General features: G+C 36.4%; 1 protein-coding gene across 1 annotated transcript in view; it reads right to left on the bottom strand.

Annotated features, from left to right (window-relative positions):
- Nucleotides 1-22,552, bottom strand: part of ANO3 (anoctamin 3) — a 166,687-nt gene that overhangs the window by 34,087 nt on the left and 110,048 nt on the right. The window contains exons 5-10 of the mRNA XM_065755419.1: nucleotides 13,161-13,313; nucleotides 11,870-11,970; nucleotides 8,785-8,829; nucleotides 3,810-3,941; nucleotides 2,355-2,461; nucleotides 1,046-1,101 (exon numbers count right to left, since the gene is read on the bottom strand). Coding sequence (XP_065611491.1) covers nucleotides 1,046-1,101; nucleotides 2,355-2,461; nucleotides 3,810-3,941; nucleotides 8,785-8,829; nucleotides 11,870-11,970; nucleotides 13,161-13,313 — 594 coding nt within the window. The remainder of the gene's footprint in view (nucleotides 1-1,045; nucleotides 1,102-2,354; nucleotides 2,462-3,809; nucleotides 3,942-8,784; nucleotides 8,830-11,869; nucleotides 11,971-13,160; nucleotides 13,314-22,552) is intronic.

Below are 22,552 nucleotides of genomic sequence, written 5' to 3'. Positions count from 1 at the left end.
GGCAGAGCACAAGCTTATTTTCACAGTCATCTGAAAGAATGAGTGCACTGCATAAAGCGTTACCCGGAATGGTACATTTTAAGTATTTTTTCTGCTTCTTTTTGCACTGTTTATCCATAACAAGTCTCATAGTGTTCCCACTGGGGCTGAATTCTCACTCTTGTTTATTTCTGTGATTAAAAAAAATAAGGAAAGAACTGGTGTGTTTAGCCACTATCCTTAGCACCAGTTAAGCTGCAATTAAGAGTGGCTTAAAAAGATGACTTCATTAAACTTGCACTGAGTCTCTGAAATTGTCACTTGCATCTATATTTCTTTGTTATGTCACAAAATGGATACGAGAGCGTGGATTTGGAAGCAACAGAAAGCTTCACAGCTTTTTCTAGCAGTATGACTAACCTTTCTCTACAGTAATGCCCCACTGAAGCATTAACAGTGATATTCAATTATTTCTCTATAGTACTCCTTCTCTGAATTTCCCGTATTTAATTATTAATACAATATAAAAAATTACTCTTGGCAATTTCTGAAGCATAGACCAGTCCTTTGAAACATGAGATAAAGTCACAGCACTCAGCCCAATTAACCACAGAGTTCACAGCTGGAATTACAATGCTACCGATAGGCATTTATGATGACCAAAGATGTGTGGGTTGCTTTTATCCTTTCAGTACATAGATAAAAGTTTTTCATTTATTTCACACCTCTGCAGTCTTCAGTAGACTATAATCCACTGAAGAAGATACTGCCAAGAACAAATTACCCAGGACTATGCAAAAAGGTCCAAATAGGAAATAAAGAACCAGTTTCCCTAAGTTAGATCTACTGCACAATCCATTTGAAAGAAAAAGAGTGTTTTTGAATGGTGGCAGATAAAGAAAAAACCTCAAGAAGTCGATGTTAATTTAAGAGCTATTAATAACTCAGCATTACATAGCAAAATAAAAAACTTGCAAGACAAAATTATAAACAATGAAATATCTCAAAATATTAGTGGAGGTTTTTTATCAAAACATAAATACAAATACAAACTTAATGAGATTACCTCATGTGGTGGAAATGCTGCTTCATATGTTCCATTGTTTAGTAGTCTATTAATACCTAAAAAGAAAGAAAGAAATGCAGTAGTTCCAATGTTTTTTAATGTAGATTTAGCATTACGCACTGAGAATCTTCACATTACAAAAGGAGAATGCATGTTCCTATTAGGTACTCAAGATGATGTTAAACATGAAAATCATCAGTAGATCAGCTGGGGGCCTTATGATCCCTCAAGCTCTCTCTGCCAAACTATAGCATTCTGAGGGTCAGTGTCTCCAACTTTTCTTTCTTGGTAGGGTTCCTGTGCCAGATCAAGTGTGAGGAGGTGGTTACACTATTGTTATATTAATCAGAGCATATGATATGGATTATACGGGTGACCAGATGATCTGGCATGCACACAGCGAGAGGCACAGAGAGACCATCCTGTTACTTCTAAATATGAACCAGCTGAAGGAGTTTATATAAGATCAGAATTCTGCTAGAGCATTTTGGATCCAGTCCCAGGGGCCTCCTAAAACCAGGCTTATTCTACTATCAAAGGACATTATAAAAAATAAGGAATAAATAACCTTAATAATACTAATAAAATGATTCAGTAGTTTGTGAGGACATACTTGTGTAGCCAAGTTCACCCAAGAAGTAAATTCTCATGACAGATTTCTGTTCTGTCCATTTGAACATACAAATTACACTAATTACAAGATGAAACTTACCACCATCAACTTCACTAGCATTTGACTTCAGCCCTCAGTTTCTATGATTTTCTTACATCTGCTTTACTCCCAGAAACTCAAGCAACAACTTTTTGTAACTGCTATCATCTTTAAGTATATCTATGTTAAATTCTTTATTGAATTCCTACAGACAAAAGAGAAGTTCATACGTATATACTCTTATCAATTGCAAATGAAAATTAACAACTGGACCTTCTGATAAATAGTATTATAATAAGACTGTTGGCATAAAGTGGATTTAGTCTTAAAGTCAATTGTCTCTGAGCTGCATGGAGACAACAGATAACTGAAGTGTAGTTCTGATTAGTTCTGCTGGCCTGGGACTGCTGGGTTGTAGCAGTATCAGGGCCAGCCTAGAAAAGTCATGTCAGTTTTCTGAGGTCTAAGTTATCTCTTTTATGGCTCGTTATCACTGAAGCTATTATCATCTCTCCAATTTATTTAAGAAATGGGTATTTAGCTAAAACCAATTCCTACTGTTCACTGAGTTACTTCACAGAACAACTGCATGCATCAAGCAAGCACAGATAGAATATTTTCATAGCTTCAGGCTAGAAAAAAATATAGCAATCTCACCCATTTTGGATTTTCCATCTTCATACTTGGTTCTCTGTAGCATGTGATGCACAATTCTACTTCTTGTGGAGTTGCTGAAGAAGCTGTCTTTGTTGTTTATTGTAAAGCTATTGAAATAATGGATGTCTTTCAATAAACAAAATAATTCACAGGTGCTGAAACATAACCGCTCAATATGTTCTTTCTTACAGTCATTTATTGTACCTTTACGCTTTTTGGTTACTGCACAAGATACGAGATTTTACATTCCTAGAGCATCTTTTCAGACCACAAAAAATTGCCGTTAGTGCAGACTGTTGGGAAAACACAACAAAATAATTTTTTTTTCCAGTATGTCCTACTGCTTTGGTAATTTTCATTCCAAATATACATTTGAAACAAAACCAACAACAACATCAACAAAAAAGAGCTCTTCAGAAGTAGTAGTCATCCTGAAATTCACAACATAACTGACACCTGAGTACAAAATTACTAGCATTGCCATTCAGGGAGAAATAATAATTATCTCCAGGCACCGGATGCTTGAGGAGCAGCTCCAGAACCTCCTTCCCTCAGAGAATCCTAAGATAGAGCCAAATAACACAAATAGCCTTTCCCAGATGGCTCAGGATTCTGATTGCCAGAAATCTGACACATAAGAGCTTTTCCCTACTCAGCTGTGCCAAAGGTGACATTATTGCAGTTGATCACGTCAGCTGAGCTGGTGGAGAAACTTCACCATGAACGAGTGATTGACCCAATGCAATATAAATTATTACTAAAAAAAACCTGATGATGATGCATTTATTCTGCCTTTCTATGGTGAAGCCAGTCTGCTCACACATAGCTTCTTCACTGAGAAGAAAAAAACCTATTTGGCCAAACTTCTGTTTTTACATTATACAGACCTAGCTCTCCTAAATAAGTACCACAAAAGAATCTTAAAATGAACAAACAGCTGGAATTTCAAGACTTTTACTGTTTTGGTGCTTTAAAAAATCATAACACAGTTAAACTACTTCAAATAAGCTTGTTGATAGTGATCGCACACCATTTTTCTTTGGAGTATATGTATTTATTCTCTCACAGACAACAGCATTTTTAAAATGCACAGCTGATGGCAAAAGCCCTGACACTGTATTTAGCTCATTTCCAGCTATACCCATTTCCAGCAGCTGTCTCAGGTTTTGCCTAAGTAAAAGACACAATCAAGGTAAGCAAATTTGAGCAAGTATTTGCATTTTCTAATGTAATGGAAAGAAAAACTTCCAAATCAAAAAGGTGATGGTCATTTTTCAGTCAACCTTTTGCCTGTAGTACTGGCTATAAATATCAAATCACAAGCAACAGAGAGCGGATTTTTTGCTTTCAGAGTAAATTCCATAGAAAATACCAGACATGATGCTGGGCATTTGCCAGTGACCATCTGCCAGGAAAAAAAATTCCTGGCACTGTGTTTCCAGTTCCAACACTTACTGGTGTATGCGTGCACGGCTGAAGGGTGCTGTGTAACAATCTGTCTCCTCAAGATCTGGTAGGGCCTCCTTATCAAGCTTCATTGGATTTCTAGGCAACCAGCTCTTCAGCTCTCTCATATTCCTCTGCAAACTGAGACAATAAGAAATGTAAATTTGGATACTCATACCTGCTTGCAATTTCTATATCCATCATTGACTATTCAGTGACATCATAACAGAAAGGGGATGAAAACAGGTGATTTCCTGGCTTTACGTTAGGAAACAGTATAGCAATATATCAAATGAAATGGAAGCTACACTACCTGCAGTCCCTTAACAGTTGACATTGTAACACAAACAGAACATAATTATTTTTTTTTTCTGATTAGATCATATACTGGTAAATAAAAGACTTTCTTCTTTTCTTTCTTCTTCACTGGCATTTTGACTAAATAGTGTTGGAAGGACAGTGCCTATAGATGGAATAATACATTGCAGTGTAGTTTATTTTTGAGCAAACGCTGAAATTTATTGACCTATTGCTCTAATTTCACACGCCTTGTTGGTCTGTATTTTTCTGATATTGAACTGCAATAAAACTTGAGTATTTAAGGGTTAGTCCTTATTATAGAATGATATATGATGACACCAGATTTGCCTGAGAGATCTTGGAAAAAACAAGAACAAAACAAGGGATTTTTGGTAAACATTCCCTCCATAATATTTTTCTGTGGGTGTGGACCTTACTCAATGACAACGTGTGCACAACATATAAAGAGAACCACAAAAAGCATAATGCTAAGTACTAGATTTTTGTTTGAGATAAATACAGAATTACTTGTGTTAAGCAGAAGCACAGCTCTCCATTTCATAATTCAAATGGGCACTTAGTATATTACTTTCAGGCAGCAAAGCCACTTCTGTGAAAATGTGCCCCTCATTATCCACAAAAGCATTTTAAGTTCTACCCATGTCTAACATCATGTCAGACAGAAAACTAAGCCAAATATGGGACCATAACTTTAAAACTACAATTAAAATTCTCAGTATCTTCTTGCTACGTATTACCAAGGTGCTGGAGCACTCTTGTTGTTTAAGTGGTACTGCACTTGAGGGATACTCTTCATACTAAGCATTATGAGAAACACAACTCATGGGAATTGTGGTCATAAAGCTGAAACAGAAAACAATTCCCACACAGGTGCATCCCTTCAGTATCTCATTTGCTAAACCAATATCTTAACATGCAAGATGATTATCTTAAGAGTTCCAGGGCAAGCTGTTCCAGCACAAAGTTATACACTGCATATGCAAGAAGTTTTCATGTGATTGTCTTTTATTTTCCTGTTGCTAACAAACTATTGTTTTAACCACATATTTTGAAACAGGCAGATAGCCAGATACGTCAGGAAGGAGAGCAGTGCATCTGAAATCAGATTCTATACTGTGAAATTAGTTCAGACTAGCTGACGTAAAAAGCCTTGATCATTTTTACTCTCCAAATGCTGAAAAAAAATATTTGATAATCTTTATTTTAAGGAAATCAGACTCAATGATGAGCAGAATTGGAATAAACTAAAAACCATTTCAACATTACATTTACATTTTTTCTTCTGAGAGAAAGGCTTTTTGACCCTTCACTACCTTACTTATAATTGGTCATTCCAAAACCTAGCATCATACAATAGCAGAGAGTTCCACTGAAATGTACATCTCCCCATGTTCAATATTAATTTAGCAAAAGAAAAGCCTCTTTTCTTGGCTCACTTACTCTACAGATAAAGAAGATACTTAACATTCATGGAGTTTTCACTGAAAGTAAAGAGAAGGCTCTGAGGTGATCTGACAGCAGCCTTTCAGAATCTAATGGGGAGCTACAGGAAAGAAGGGGACAGACTCTTCAACAGTGTCTGTTGCAATAGGACAAAGGGAAATGGTTTCAAGTGTAAAGAGGGAAGAATTTAGGTTGGATATAAGGAAGGAGTGTTTTACAGTGAGGGTAGTGAGGCACCAGAACAGGTTGCGCAGAGATGTGGTTGATGTCCTGTCCCTGGAGACTTTCAAGGTGATGCTGGATCAGGTCCTGCCTTAATTTAACTGTAGACTATTCAGTTAAGAGCAGAAGCCAGATCCAGTCTGGTTAAGGCACTCATGAAATTTATTGTTCATACAATGAGACCAAATATGTCCCAGTTGAACACTGCTGCTCGTTCACACATACATTTATTGAAATCACTCCCACTGGCACTTCTGTAACCTTATGCACTTTGGACTATGATAAGTTATTCTGAAATACATATACACCTTATTCTTTGATAGAAAGAATAATATTTTATGAAGATGCATGTAGTTTCAGCTTTGTTCAGCTTTACTGCTCAAGTGTAGTTACATTTTATATGGCCAGTTATTCTTTTTGGAGAAGTAAGACCAAAAATCCCTTCAGATTATGTCTACTTAGCAGAGTGCAGTGCAAAGAAGGACTATATAGGTGAAATTGGTGCACTGAGAATTCATCTAACATGATGAGGCCAGGCACTGCGGCTGTTCTTTCAGAGTTGAGGCAGATTGATATACAATACTTCTATATTGCCATGTTATGTGTACAAGTGTATGCCACTTTTTTACTCTTTAACCATAATGACTTATAGGTGCAGTTATTTCTCCTTATGAAACTTGTACTGGGATTTTCTGACCAGGATCCACAGTTACAATGGAATGAGACAGGACACCAAAACTGAGCAACTGCTTACATAGGATATTTTGACAACAGTCAGTACCCAGCAATTTGCTCTGTGTTTGCCTCTCATATTATGACAAAAATACAAGAGGTTTTAGAAGTCTTGAGGCACTGCAGCTCAGTTGCTGAACAAATTCATTTTTGGTTCTCTAGTCTTACAAGTACAAAACAATTTTAATGTTTCACTGGGGAGAGTGAAGCCACATCCTGAAACCACTGGCTTATAATTTTTATACCCTTGTTGCTGCCCCTTAACTGGCTCAGGGATGTCTGATAGGGGAGATACAAGATGCAATCAAGATCAAAAATTTGAGAGAGTTCAGATTATTTTTGATACATGCATTCTTTTACCTCAGTGTTCCAACTCTGGGAACTTCCTTTCCTTTGACAAGGCTTTTCAGATCAATAGATTCAGAGAAACATATATATCCCAGCAAGGTCTAAGCTAACAGTGTTACCCGTATTCTTAACCACGGAAACTCGGTGGCTTTAAAAATTTACCACTGCTCTACAAATATTTAAATCTACATTCACCATTCTTGCTCTTGTAAACTCCTCTTAGCTTAGAAATATTAAGAAATACTTGATGAATTGCATAGAAGTTAAACTTGAAAAGACTTAAGATGCAGAGACAATGGCAGCAGCAAGTTAAAATGATGAGATGTATGTCAGCAATTTTAAAGTTAGCTTGCAATTTCAGATTTTTTTTATTCTATATTATTCCAAATCATTCTTTCGTGTACATGACTGTACAAAATGCCAGAGAATATATATATATATATATATATAATAGACCCCAAATTCAGTTAAATCATAGGTAAAAACACTTTTCTCAAATGGAAATTCAACCTGGCACTAAAATTGTTTTTTACTTGGTCCACAGGTACTGCATGACTCCAGCAGCATGTTTCAGACATCTGTCATTCTAAATAAGGAAGACACATTTGTTTAATACCTAGGACTCAACAGATGGATTTAAAATAAAATAAGATGATTTTGCAGTAAGCACTGTGAATTTTGCCTTTGAATTGCAAAGCACATCACTTACATTTTTCATAATGTACACTAAAATGGAGCAAGCATGTGGATGGTCGGAAAGAGGAAAAATGCAGTTGTAAATTTATGTTATAGGTTGTTTTGTTTTAATATATTTTACTTGTTTGTGTATTTTTTTCTAACTTTGATGCTCAGCAGTGCTTTGTCTATTTTTGCTAAATGACTACTTTGCAAACTGTTACCACGAGACTCCGTAGATTGTTCCTGAGAAATAATGAGAACTTTCCATCATTTAAAATAACAGCAGGAGAACCCAAATCAATGTAATCTCAAGATTCATCTCAAGAAAACCCATGACATAAAACTCTTTCAGGAGTTTTCCCTTGTAAATATTTTCATATATTTTCCATAGGCAATTAGTATTTACAAGGCTTCATGACACCTGACTAGAGCAGGAGAGAGCAGTTATAGTTCCCCAGCTCCCCCAGGCTCCTCAAGCTGCATTCACTCCCCTCCGAGGTGCCAGGAGCAGCTGGAGGTGAGGTTGGCATTCATCTGCCTGTGCTAGGCAGCCCTCTCATCCCAGCCTGAGCTCATACTACAAGCAATCTGAGCATTAATGCAATGGCTGGATGGCTTATGGGAAAGAGATCCATTTACACTAATGGCTAATGGTTGGACAGTTAGACCAGACGATCTTGGAGGTCTTTTCCAATCTTGGCAATCCTACGATTCTATGAGAACTCAGCAAGTGAAAGGTCTTTTACTGCAGCAAAAACGTTACTGTCAGCTATCAAATAAAAATTCAAACTTGCTTTCAATGCACATCATTGATTTAGTCCTGCTCAACAGGCTGTGTATGAGAGATGGTGCATTTGCACCTTTAAAGAAATAGCTGACTACCAGAATTTAGACTGAAGATGTGCACTCAAAAGTAGCTTACACACTCAAGAAACATCTCTCGGTGGGAGCAGACATAACTGTAGAGCTGGACCCAGTAGGAAATCTGTGCTGCCAGGAAAAGGGACACTTTTTTCCTGGCATAAGCACTTCTGCATTTCTAAAATGAGAACTGGCAAAGCTTTAAAGTACTGCATCTTGTTACAGATGAATATTTTAACACTTGGAGCTAACATATTTTGAGTTTTCATGGAAATAGTCTAATTTTCCAAGTTTCTTGGATAAATTTACAACTGCAAATGGATTTTATTTATCAGGGTGTCTATTTGACAAAATTAGAAGCTACACATCACCCACCAACCTGCCCATGGTTTTGCTCCTCCAGTCAGTGTAATAACATTTTTTCCTGAAAGAACAGCAAAAATCAGCTGAAAATAATCAAGCAAGAGACAGCTGAAAAGGACATATACATTAGGAAAAAAACACTGGACATTATAAAACATGCATTTTCATAGTTAGAAAGATGAAAAACAGGTTAAAAAGTAAACCAAAATAGAGTGTTTTCAAGTCTGAAATGTACTCCTCAGAGAAATTTACATTTTAGCTACATATTGTAGCTAATAATATCTGATCAGGGATTCATGCATATGTCAACCATTAGACAGGGTTCAGATGCTGTTGTTCGTATTCGTTCCAAGTCAACCTATGTATATCATACTTAAAACTTGCCTAAATCCTTTCATCTTCTGCATGGTACGTTTATTTAGGGGGAATTAAAACAAGTCTGTGTAGGCACATTAACAAGAAGGCTTAACATTATTTTCAGTTGATAGTTTATTCTCCCTCACCCTTCATTCTAATGCACAAAAAAGGCATTACCACCTTGGATATGTAAATCTCCACCAGATGATAAATTCATCCAGAACCAACAGTGGCAACAAGATTTGCAACTGCCCATCTGGACAGCATTTGAGATTCATTAAGATACACCAAAGTATAACAAATTTATCTGTCTACCAATCTGTAGGTGTTGGCAGCATGATAACTTGGTATGGCTAGGGAGAATTGTAAGTGAAACAAAAAAGAATTATTACAGAATCTGTAGACATCAGATCTATTGATTCATTTTTGAAAGCTTCCAACATTCCACATAATCACTCTTCACTGTTCTGCATAAATGGATGGAGTTCAGTTAGAATCAGAAACACCTTATTTCTTCACCATACACAAGGATACTTCATATTTCACAAGAGATATTTGTGGACACTGATAAAATGAACCTTTTTTGTGGGTTTCAGAACCATCTGAGTTTCATTTCTCCTCACAGACCACATAGTTCACAATAGTATCTATAATTTGTTAAGTTAATAATAATAATAAAGTTATGATTTAAACATTGTTCTAGCATAAATTAGATTAGAAAGCATTTATACTTATTATATTTGAAGGCAACAAAGTGATTCTCGCAGTCCTTTGAAATGCTAGGAAAAAATTTCCATCTTATATTGCATATATTATGCGTATTACGTATCTGCCAACATATTTAGGCATCATGCCATGCTAAAATTTAGTTCTAGAATGCTGGTTAGTCCCTTGGTTGGGAAAAAAATTGTAACTTTTCAGTAAAATAAATTTTTCTTTACTTATATTATAACTCTATTGATTGTGTTCACGTCCCTGCGTTGAGCAGAATAAACCTAAGAAGTCAGAGTCCAGTTCAGGACTCTTATTCTTTATGTGTTATTCATATATGATACTGCTACTTGGCATACATACATAACCATAACTATACTACAGACCATAACTAAAAGCCAAATTTTTGCAGTGCTGCACAAGATGATACATTTCCTGCACTGAAACACTGCCGGGAAGGTTAGTTCTCTTCTTCTGTTCTATATCCAAAACAGGCAGAAATTGCTGATAGGTTTGATAAAGTCAAAGAGAAATAATCTGTTCTTGAGACTAGTTCATTGCAATTGTGGTATGATTTGAGCTTCCCCTGCCCAACGAATGAGGAAAATAGCTTAGGAAAACAATAGATGACATCCAGTTTAGAAAAGTTGAACTTCAATAAGCAAGCTCAAGTCTTAAAGTAAGAACAATGCTTTTGACTGAACATGGAACTAAATTCTAAAATGTATGACCTTAGGGTGTTGTTATGGAAGTGCACGTGGCTACTTTTGCATCCTTGAAATGGCTGACAGAGGCTAATAAAAATGAAGATGAACACAAACTCTGTCTCAGAAAGACCACAGACTTCTGGAAACACAGAAGGTATCATGGCATGCTGCTCTGCTTCTGTACTGAACATCCCACACTGACTGCAGGCATAGCACGATGGACCTCTGGTTCTAATCTCAGTCTACTTTGCATTCACTGTAAAACTGTGGTGTTCAATTTTATGTTAAAAAGTGCAATTAAAGAAATAGCCTATTGGAAATATTCACACAAGCTCTAGCTTGCAATCTCACTTGAATTCATTCTTAAATCTTTTAGAAGATAAAAAAAAAAAGGTGACCAATTTCATACTTCTCACAGAGCTGAAAGTGGGCAGCAGACTTCTTTCTGACCTACAGCAGTTCACTCTACAGAAAACTAACAAGGTGAAGCAGTAAATTAATGATTCAATAATACAAACACAAGTATGAATGGCTTACAAATAAAGCTGTCTTCTAAATGTTGACCTTTTTTTTTCTGAAGACCACTACTGATCTATGAAGTTGCTAAAATGATGAACTCTAAACACTGCTAAAAAACAACATTTGTGACTTCGAGTATTGAAAACAAGAGAGAACTACTTCTGGAATGGGAATTCAGATTAAGTATTTGTGTACATATATGCAAACAGTGCTATTTTTAGAATGTAGACAAGGATTGTTCAAACTGGAGAGTTCAAGTGGCACTATAATATTGTTCTTAAACATTCAGTAGTTATCTGTCAAAGAAAATATTTTTTTAATGGAAAGGACTTTGAACACTTAATGGAATGATGTGGAAACTCAGTATATGACTGGGTATTTGAAACCAGCTTTGAGCTAAAGGTGCTTCACAGTGACTAAGTTTCTGGTTTACACAAGAGAGCCACATTATGATAACTGAAGTCAGCAGGGGTATGAAAGATAGAGGGTTTGGCAATTTAAGTGAAAAAGGAGTTCTGTAAGGGAATTTTCCATGACTCACACAGGTTTATAGCACACTACAAAGCTCTTCTCTCTCAAGAAGAACAATATTAATTGAGTTGAAAATTAACATTTAAACCTTTTAAAATTTCAGTGTGATTACAGGAGATATTGACTTGTCCAATTATATTTACTGCAAAAAGATACAAGGAATCTGTTGAATACAAGGAACTGAGAGTTCAAGTAAACAACATAAATAAATATTTTTTTCTTTTAATATGTTTTAAGCAATAAATTACAAGTTCATTAAAATAGTTTCAACCATACCTGAAAGGCATCCTGATGTTCATTCTCTCTGCATATTTGCACAGTGTCTCCCATGGACAGTGAATTTTAACGAACATGATATCGCTGTTTGTAACAGCTGGCTGCAAAAAGTGGTAACAAATAAACACACATAAATAATTCAGTCCCATGTAGCACTCACACCTCTAAATACTTAAAGGTCAAATTTCATCATGAAGCATCTATGCAGTCATGAAAACCTTGCAAGTGCTCCAAGTCTGACAACAGAAAATAAACAGCTCCCATCCCATCCCAAATCCTATCATAGGAGTGAACAAGAAACTCTTGAAAGGAACTTGTAGGACAGTTCTTTGGTTATAAACCTAGCAGAAGTAGAGTAAGGCTCATATGAAAAGGAATGGGAAAGACAAACGCGGAAACAAATGTATGTATATATTTTTTCTAACAATGCAGAGAACAATTTAAAAAAATATATTTATATTAAAGGCTGATTGTGAGCATCTAGATTAAAATGTTAATTAATCCCCATAGTATCAGCAACTATATTAGGAACCTAATTAGGAACCTAGAGGGATATTAATTTGGACTCTTGGGAAAACAGACTATTAAAGATCAGAGCAAAGCTGACAAAAATCATTCTTCTAAGTGAAAAAAGAAATCTTTAATAACATTCAAAGTTCTTAGTGTTGAAAGGTTTCAGCATTCAAAGAAAAAGGGTGTTAACAGTGAAACTTGTCATGACATCGAATTTTTAATTCAATATGATTAGAAAAATAGGCTGGCTTTATGTTTGTTTTTCTAATTGCATTCCAAAAATTTTGGAAGCCTGAGAAGTAGCACATAAACTGCAAACTATTCTAGCTCAAAGAACTCAACGAAGATTAGGGCAGGTAAGATAGGGATGGATCAACTTGACATTATTACCCCTTAAAAAATATAGGGAAATTTAATACCATGCCATCTTTTACAAGACATACTTGTTATGCACTGAAGTGAGAACATGAGTTACTGAAATTTCTTCTCTTTTGAATGTGTAAGGAGTTGGAAGTTACCCTGTGTACTGCACCTCATCTGCTCCTGTTTCAAAGTGATTCTATACTGGGGGATGCATGTGAGTGTACGTAAGCAAGTAATGAAAAGCAAGACATGTTAGACACTCTGTCAAATCATCACTATTATTAATATATTAGCATTGAACAGAGGGACCAGCCTGACCAGAAAGACTTGTAAAACATCAGGAGTCTATTATAAATTTAGTCCAGCAAGGCAATATTGCAAAGCTTGCTTTATACCACATCAACTAAGAACTCACCTCTCGTTCTAACATCAGCCCTTCTGCTCTCAAGTTCTTCTCAAACGTGCTTCGTTTCTCTACCTGTAGACTTGACTTTTTGTAGACCAGGATGTAATCAATGCGTTTTTTGCCGTCTTTGAAGAAGAGGCCTGATGAAGCCATGGCATCAGCCTGGAGAAGATAAAATTAAAATCTGTTAAATACGGCATTCATAAAGACAAACGGATCCATCACAAGTTCCCTGTAACCCAGAACTTCCTAAGGCATGGAAATGTCCATATATCCATGGGATGAATATATAGAGAACAAGTCATAAGAACAGGCAGCTCTCGTGCATTGGCTGTTCAGGACTTCAAATCAATCAGAACAGAACAAACTAAAATGACTGTACAACACTCATAATCTAGCCACTTCTGTCAGCTGTGCAAAAATCCTACAATTTTTATAGTATATATAGAGATGAACACTTTTAATACTTACTTTCCCATTGGAATGAATAAAATTTAAAGGCAAGGAAATTAAACAAGAGTTTCCCAGCTTGCTACCTAGGCAAATTTTACAAAGCAAACATAGTTATATTTTTTTTTCCTGAAGAAAAATAATTTTGAAAAATTTAAAATGAAACACTACCGATGAGGAAGCTTCCTCAGATATTCCAGTCGAGCTCCTTTTGCAGTGCCATGTTAGCAACGCTTAAATCTCATCTAGTTCCCTCCCACCACAATTGTAAATGAAACAGATCCTGTGACTTCGATATGGAAAAGCCCGCTTCACACAGTGCTGCTGCAAGCTATTTTTACAGCCTGTGTTTTGCATGATTCAGAATAGACAGTGACTATATCAACTTGTGTCAGCCTATGAAAAGTTGAAATCTGAAAAGGTAAACTGAGAAACAGTTGTTGTCTTCTGGAGGCTGCAGCACCATTTGGACATAGCGCTCTGTCCAGAACATGTATGGGAGTTTTAGGGAAGATGCAACATTGATGATGAATTACTTTTCATCAGGTAGTATATTTGTCATGGAAACGTATCTTATTTGGATTGCTTGAGATGAAATTAATAAAACTCAGCCACATCCAACAATTACTCTCTCCCTTGACAAGTGGAACTGTATGCTGGTGTGTGCTGCCAGCAGCACAGATACTGGTTACCAGCTCATTTGTTTGTGAAAGGAATTTCATTTTTAATACTCCCACATACCTTGCAGCTAACTTTCTACACACACAGTGTTTCTGAGATCCTCTCAGTCTGAAAATAAACCAAAAAACAAACAAACAAAAAAAAGATGTTTTCTAAGATTATTCTTCCTTCTCTGCGTTCTTCCTCACAAAAGAACAACCAAAGAACAATTCTCAGACCACTCATTGTTACAAAATCACACCATACCACCTCTGGAAATATTATTTAAGTGTACTACGCTTCCATTTAAATACAGTCAGCTTCTGTTTCCCCACAGCAGATAGTGATGGCTGCAGTTGTCTTTATTTTCCAGATGACGTTTTCCAAAGCATCTGTTATCTGTGCCAAGGTACATACCTGCTTATGTATTTCAATAATGAATATCTAAATAGAAAATGGGTGTTTGAGATCTAAACATTGCCCTACTTGTCTGGAGCTGTGACTTCAGTGCTCTGCTTCAGTATGTTTAAAGGATCACTAAATCTTATCATTGCCAAACAAACAAACACAAACCCACAACAAAACAGGGCTTTTATTCCTGTTTGCTTTTTCCTTCCATAGACATCTGACCGAAAAATAATACATTCAATTCTTATTTCTAACAGTGCAAACTTGCATCTGTTCTGTAAACTGAAAGGTGTCTTTAACTTTATAGTAGAAATATTGCATTAAGACATTTTAAATTACAACTAGAATAGTGCAGTCCTTATACACAGGACCGTTCGTAAAGAAAGAGGGTTTTTTTAAATGACAAGACATCCACAATACAAAAGCCCTGCTTCTATACCATTTTGCCCTTGAGAGACAAAACAGTAAAGCAGGGTATGTGGATCTTCCTACTTTCGCATAGCTTCCTGTGTTTTTACAGTTTGGGTGTTGCTCATCCTCTGGCACGCTCTTTACTGGCATCACTGACAGGCCTAACGACTTACTGTCTTACACCTCATTTTAGTGAGTATGACCAAGTGGGCATCTTTTCTCTGCCACCTTCAAATTGCTCCTACATTCTTCAGCAGGTAGCAGCATTAGTCCCCAGAGTGTGTGTTTATACATTTCCCTCACAGCTCACAAATAATCTCTTATTTCCTCCTCTACCACCTTATTTCCACCTTCTCTACCTACTTCTACCACTCCTTTTTGCCAAGAACCCACTCAATTTCAGTAATTCTTGTCGTGACTTGCAGATAAGTATGATGCTTGGGATAGAAGTTGCTCTTCAGCAATGAAGTGTTCCAGCATTAGCATTTCACAAAAGTAGACTTGGTTTCTTTTTTTGGCCCTTGAAGATGGCAAAACAATAGGAAAATCCTGACCAAAATTCCCCCATGGGGAGATACAATGCATATCTTATGGTTTTCTGCTCATGTAATTTCTGTACAGACATCCTGCAAATTAAATTTCCTTTTTTCTAAGACACCTCTACCTTTCTTTTGGATTATACTTGCTAGCTGTCTTTTTTTTCTTGCTCTTATCTCTTGGCAAAAAACATTCCTGCAAGAGCAAAGCGAACTATCTTTTCCTTGCTCAGATTAACAATGGTGCAAATATGCCCTCAGGTTCATCTGCACTGAACAGAAATCTCTGGGGGCAATGTTCAATAAATAATGATCTGCACTGTCAGAAGAAAGAAATTTCCCATCTGTTCATCTCAGAACATTTTCAGAGGATCTGATTCTTACAGATGCACAGACTGAAACGTGCAATAGTAAAACTGCTGTTACTTTCGCTTTGCTGGTTTCACTTCATTGAATTCTGAAGGAACAATGTCCACCACCTATGTCATCAGAAACATCTGGGCCAGTGAAGTAATTTATCTGCTTTCAGCTGATCTGAAGGAGCCTCAAATGTGTAAGGAGAAAGGTAGCATTAATTTCAATGAAACTTATGAGTTAATATTTCCCATTTTGCTTGGAATATATGTACAAAATCAGGCTGATCAATGCTAATATTAGCAGTAGTCAGCTTTCCTACACTCAGAGTCTGCTTATGTTTTGTTTGAGAAATTCTCTTTGTAGACTTGCTGCTGGAAAGGTACTTCTATACAGGAACTGAGAACGACTACCCTAATAAGCCACGTAGGGTTGACATATATTTAAGCGATCACTAGAACCTTTTGGCAATAATGACAGACTAAACGAAAGAACCAGCACATGTCTTAGGAGACTCAGTTTATACAAAGACAAAAAGCAGAAATGGAAACTTATACACATCTTTTATGTTGCATTGAGGAACGTGGTTTAGTGAGAACTATTAGTGACAGGTGGATGGTTGGACCAGATGATCTTGGAAGTCTTTTCCAACCTTGGTAATTCTACGATCATCTTGCAACATCTGGACAGCCTAACTCAGAAAACTGCAGCAACACAACAATAAGCTCTTGGAAGAATACATGTTATTAGGATTTCAGCTTCCCAGTATTGGAAAACTGGTTGTCCTCTACACTGCCAATGAGAGATTCCCTAGGTATCTTCAGTGAAGTGCTAAATATACAAAATTGAGTTCACTGGGCATTAGCATCAGATTTCTGGAAATCCTACGAGTACATGATGGAAGCAAAATCTAACAGCCTTCTGTGCTTTTGTAAAAACATCCCAAATCCATGTTGCATGCATCCCACCTTTCTGTAACCATAATGGCATTTCCATTACCAACCCACTGTTCGGTTAGAAGGAGACAAATTCTAACCCCAATCCTTGTGTTGAGTTCCTGTTTTTAAAGTTATTTGAGAAATAACTGAAAGTGCTTCAAAAGTCCATTGACATCACTGACAGCACATACAATCTGTGGAGAAATAAACCCTCACCAAGAGTACCAACAACAGTTTAAATTTTCTCAGCTGCTTAGGTTGTCTGAGGTGATTGCCTTCTCCATTTCAGAGAATACTGTTAGGATGAATAATTTTAAAGTTAAATGTTGCCATTCTATCAGAGTGCCCCTCTGCTGCCATCTGTCATACACCAACAACACGTAATGGAATATTGGTGGGAAGGTTCAGCCTCTACTGCTGCAACACCAACATCTGCCTCTGATGTTGTGGGCCAACAGGAGACATTACTTTCAGAGCAGCCCCCATATATTATAGTAATATGAAAAATAATTTAATATCAAAAATTTTGAAACTAGATTAGGACCTTTTAATGTCCACCTTTGACACAAAAGTGAATCTCTGTACTGAAGCATCATTCCCTTATCTTAAGCTTGCAATTTCAATCACTACTCATTTGACTAACTTTTAGAAATAGTTTGTTGTGTTTTGTATTTTTGTGTTATTTATTCTAAAGAATTAATACATAGCCATGTTAAATAATCTTGGCATTCATTTATACAGGGATACAGTATAGACAACAACTGACCATTTACAAAGAAATTCAACACCAAGGCTTTACTTTATAGCATACTGGAATCATCAAATTGATGCATATCTAAACATGACTCTAGTTCGAACAGTGACAAGAAAATTTTTATCAAGGTAAAACGAAAGTACTTAACCATGAGTCTAACTTAAGAAAAGTCACATTACTAGATTCCACATGTGTTTCTCTAATAATTTAATTTATCCTTACTATCAACATTCAGTAGAGTCTGACATGGAAGAAATTGCCTAACTTGTTATTTTAACATTCAAAGGCAAAACGAAGAGCTGCAAAGCAGACCTTTACTAATAACATTTTAAGATCTGCTTTATAGTTTCCTGAAATTTGAAATAACAACCAAGCAAAACACAATGAGAGTGCTAGCCTGGTGACACGCACAAAGTATCTCAGACTCAGCCCAGAGCAGGCTATTCTGACCCAAGATATGTATACAGTGAGAGGCAACTTTTACTTTGGGGTGTAGCTCAACCAGTGAACAGTCCATGTTTCGATTTCTGAATTCAAAGGCTGTGATTTACTTTCTAAAAAGAATGTAAAGTAGTTTCACATTTATAAGAACATCAAAGAACATAATTTCCCAGCTATAGCCAGCACAGCTAGGATTCAGTTATTTTAATGCTGACTGATACAGCACAGAAGAATTAAGATGCCACAGCACAATGTGTTTATTTTTCTTCTACAAGAGAGGGGATGAAGTTCAGCTGATTTCCATGTACATTGTGGAATTTGGATTTATATTTGTAAAATTATGCAAAAGAAAGTATGTATCACAGAATCACAGAACTGTAGGGGTTGGAAGGGACCTCTAGAGATCATTGAGTCCAACTCCCTACTGAAGCTGCTTCCTAGCCCAGGTTGCACAGTTAAGCATCTAGGTGGGTCTTGAACATTTCCAGAGAAGGAGACTCCACCACCTCTCTGTGCAGCCTGTGCCAGTGCTCCATCACTGCACCGTGGAGAAGTTCCCACACAATTTGTGTGGAACTTCCTATGCTTCAGTTTGTGGCCATTTCCCCTCATCCTATCTCCACACACTGCAGAGAAGAGTCCAGCCTCATCCCTTTGCCTCCCGCTCCTTAGGTATTTATAAACGTGGATCAGATCTCCTCTGAGTTTTCTTTTCTCAAGGCTGAACAGACCCAGTCCTCTCAGCCTTTCCTCATAAGGGAGGTGTTCCATGCCCCTTATTGTCTTTGTAGCTCTCCAATGGACACTTTCGAGGAGATCTCGGTCTTCTTTTGTATTGGGAAGCCCAGAACTGGACACAATACTCTAGGTGAGGCCTTACCACGGCAGGGTAAGGATATCAATAACACTATCTGTGATTGAAACTATAGATAGACACACAAAATTCCACCCTTACATCTGAAAACTGCTAAACTTTCTCTTCAAGATCTTTTTATTGCAAGGTGATGATGTCTGGAACAAAATTTATTTCCACCCTAATATGGAATTAGATACAAATTCTGTCAGCTAAATGTGCTACAGAATCATAAGAGTTGGAAGGGATCTCTGGAGATCATCTAGTGCAACTTACCAATAATGAAGTAACATATTAAAAAAAGACTTACTGAATTGCCTTTTTTTTTTTTTTGCCTTTTTTTTTCCCCAACAGGGAAATTGTAAGAGAAAGGAGCAGTGTAATAAGAAAAAACTGGGAATGAAAGCACTGAGTCTCAGTCTGTCTGGTAACCCATTGTATGGTGTTTAATAAAGACATGAAGAATAGAGATTACTGTAAAGAAGATGTGAGAGAAGAACATAGAAAAAGGTTTTTGGCCTTTTGTAGGTCATTAGGTAACATGTAACTTACATGATTCTACATCTATGTTCACAACTCTACCTTCTTCAATATTAACACTTACATGTAAATAGAGCGTCAGCTGTCACGGTTACATAAACCATGCCTTGATAAAGAATAGTATCAGCAGACAGAGCAGAAACAAAACTGCCATGCACAAGAGTGCCAAAGCAACTGACAAAATCTCCACTGAAAGTAACAAAGCCAAAGAGTGCATCATGAATTTTGTCCAGTATTATTCACTGATAATACGCTGCATCACAGTAGGAATGGAATATAACTCGAGCAACCTATTTTTTATGTCTTAGTCATAAAGGTTAAAGGCATTCTTCTCTTAATTTCTGCAGCAAAATATTTATGCCTTTGTCTAGTATCCTTGCTAAGCTTGAAGATTGAACTTCTCATGTCCAGGTTCAAGAAGTTCAATTGAATGTCATTTCCCATCTAACATCCTATTTAATTATCATAAAAAAAATTCCAAACTATATATGAAATCTTCCTAAAAGTATTTTTTACCCCCCAAAGTGGTAGCAGCTGATCTCTGAATACAGATAATGAGCCCCATGCATATCATCAAATGTATCAGTATTCATTAGACATAGGTAAATTAATTTGCACGTGAATGGTTGTTCTCATTGTTAACAGACCTTTCAAACTTATCTTCAAATATTAGACATCTCTGTAGCAACTGAATTGCGTATAACATACCCCATGATTTTGTTTTTACCCTATCAGTGCTTTCCACATATAACAAACAGAATGTACATATTAGATCAATACTCTTCCCCAGCATTGCCACTCTACAGTGGCACCTTACCAGGAGAATTTTTGGGATATAAAGATGTAGGAAAATGTTGTAGAACAAGGAAACATTTGAAGAAGAACAAAAGACAAGAAAATAGACTTGGAAGTGAATGGTTTCTCATAGAAGCTGACCAGTGAACGTGTTGTTCACTGACCTACTGCTGACATGCCATACTTATAAAACCACCACCATGAAGTTTACTGGCATGGAGTCTTCCTGGCTAATTAGGACAGAGTAGAACATTCTGCAACGTAGAAATTGACTCTATACTCTTGCAGTGAGCATCTGCTAGGAATAGAGGAGTGAGAGAAAAGAACGTAGCTTACAATCAAAACACACTGGTAGTTAGATGCAAGGCAAGGAAAAACTGTTTTCTGTATTTCTTCATCTCTTCAAAGTGAACTTCTAAGGCAACGTTACTACCTATAAATGAACAGCTGCACCACTGTCACCGTAAGTAGAATTGTTATTTCACACAGAAGAAATGTTTCTATCGATACAGTTCACTAATGTTCATAAGATGGTATCAGGAGAAGATTACTGGCTGACTCTTGAAAACCATCCTGCTTATTTTTATTACTCTTTCTCCCTAATACTGTTACCATGAACTTTGAGTTAACATCTTTGGTAATATTCACACTGAAAGATATCATTGTTTCAGTGGTTTGTGTCCACATTCAGAGCTTATGGCTCAACTCTCAGCTTTAAGCATTTTTTGGAAATAGATGTTACTAATACTAACCACAACAGGCTTATTTCCAGAAACAAAAGTGAGATGCCATATTAATGCTTTCTCTGTTTCAGATCAAGCATATGACCCCAACAAAAGTATAGACTGGAACTAGCTGTGAAAATACTTGAAAAGATTTTAGACTATAGTAATGCACTGAAATAAAATAGTGCTAGACTCATTTCTAATATTTTTCAAGACATACTTTCTTTAGAAGTACTCCAAGATGTGCTTTCTGAGAAATTTGCTAGGTACAGGACTAACTTAACAACCACCTTGGGTTCAAAGAGTTTTGGAATGCATAAACCTGAAATAGATTTCTTATATCCATCCTTTGAATTGCTTAATTCCAGAAATTGATTAGAAAGATATAAATAAATAAAAAGTCAACAAAGTCTGCTTTATGTGCTGTACTGCCATAAGTACTCATGCTTATGCATTTCTATACTACACTGCAATGTGCAGAACTTTTTTCCCCTTTATTATAATGAAACCTCACAGCAGATGAGAACCATGTGTTGATAGCCTAAACAGTTAACTTGTGCTGCACTTGACCATGTCATTCTATTCTGGGATAATGATTCTATCTGTTATCATTCCTTTTAAATTTATTTACTTTTACATTATTAGGTTGCATTAGCGGACTACTCCTTGTCTGTGAGACTCCCTTTGCTATTCTTCTTTCCAGTACATTGTTGTCAGCTGACCATATCTTGTTCTTATTTATACACTAAAACAATTTTAATTGCCAAGCCTTCTCCTTGAGCATGCATGCATTCCTGGCTTCTACTGAAGACATGAGCAAGATAGACCGAGTGAAATAATGTACCTAAAATTAGTGGTGAATTATCAGTATTAGAACAGATGGTACAAATAAAGTTTAAGAAACTGTAACTCAACGTCATGAGCACAAAAGTGATAGCAATAGAAGGAGAAAATTTCTGCAGAAGCATGAAAAAAAAAGATATGAAAAATATATTTACTCTAGATATACATTTGATTTATTCATTTTTATTTGATATATTCAATCTTTCCAAACCACCTACATGTTTTTTTTTTAAAAACAAACTAATTGTTTTGCAAAAGAAAGGAACAGACATTTTCAAAATCCATCAGAATCCAATTAAAAGCCTAAGCAATATGTTCCAGGTTTGTCCTGGTAATTCTACCTGTCAGTAATCACGGTACTGATTTACACCAAAAACACTGAGCTTTGCTCAAGTCATACTGAATTTTCAATGTTATGTCCAGCTAATTGGAAACAATTCTCCACATTTTAAGCTTTAGTTTATTTACGATTTACTTAAAATTTGTAGAAGATGCACAACATTTCCAGAGACTGAAAGAAAATCCGTGTCAGATCCTATCCAACACAAAGCTATTTTTGACATGGAGTATTACAGTGAACATTGGTAAATAATACAAAAGGCAGTAAATGAGGCTACTGTACAGATAGCTCTTTGTACGTACTGAACATAGTGATCACATGGGAAAGTTCTCCTAGAAGCCCTTCCTTTACCT

The sequence above is a fragment of the Cyrtonyx montezumae genome, unplaced genomic scaffold, assembly GCF_038088225.1.
Source record: "Cyrtonyx montezumae isolate F1298 unplaced genomic scaffold, pur_monq_1.0 scaffold_10, whole genome shotgun sequence".
In the NCBI taxonomy this organism is placed as follows: domain Eukaryota; kingdom Metazoa; phylum Chordata; class Aves; order Galliformes; family Odontophoridae; genus Cyrtonyx; species Cyrtonyx montezumae.
The sequence above is the reverse complement of the archived record's forward strand: the minus strand, read 5'-3'. Positions and strand labels throughout refer to the sequence as shown.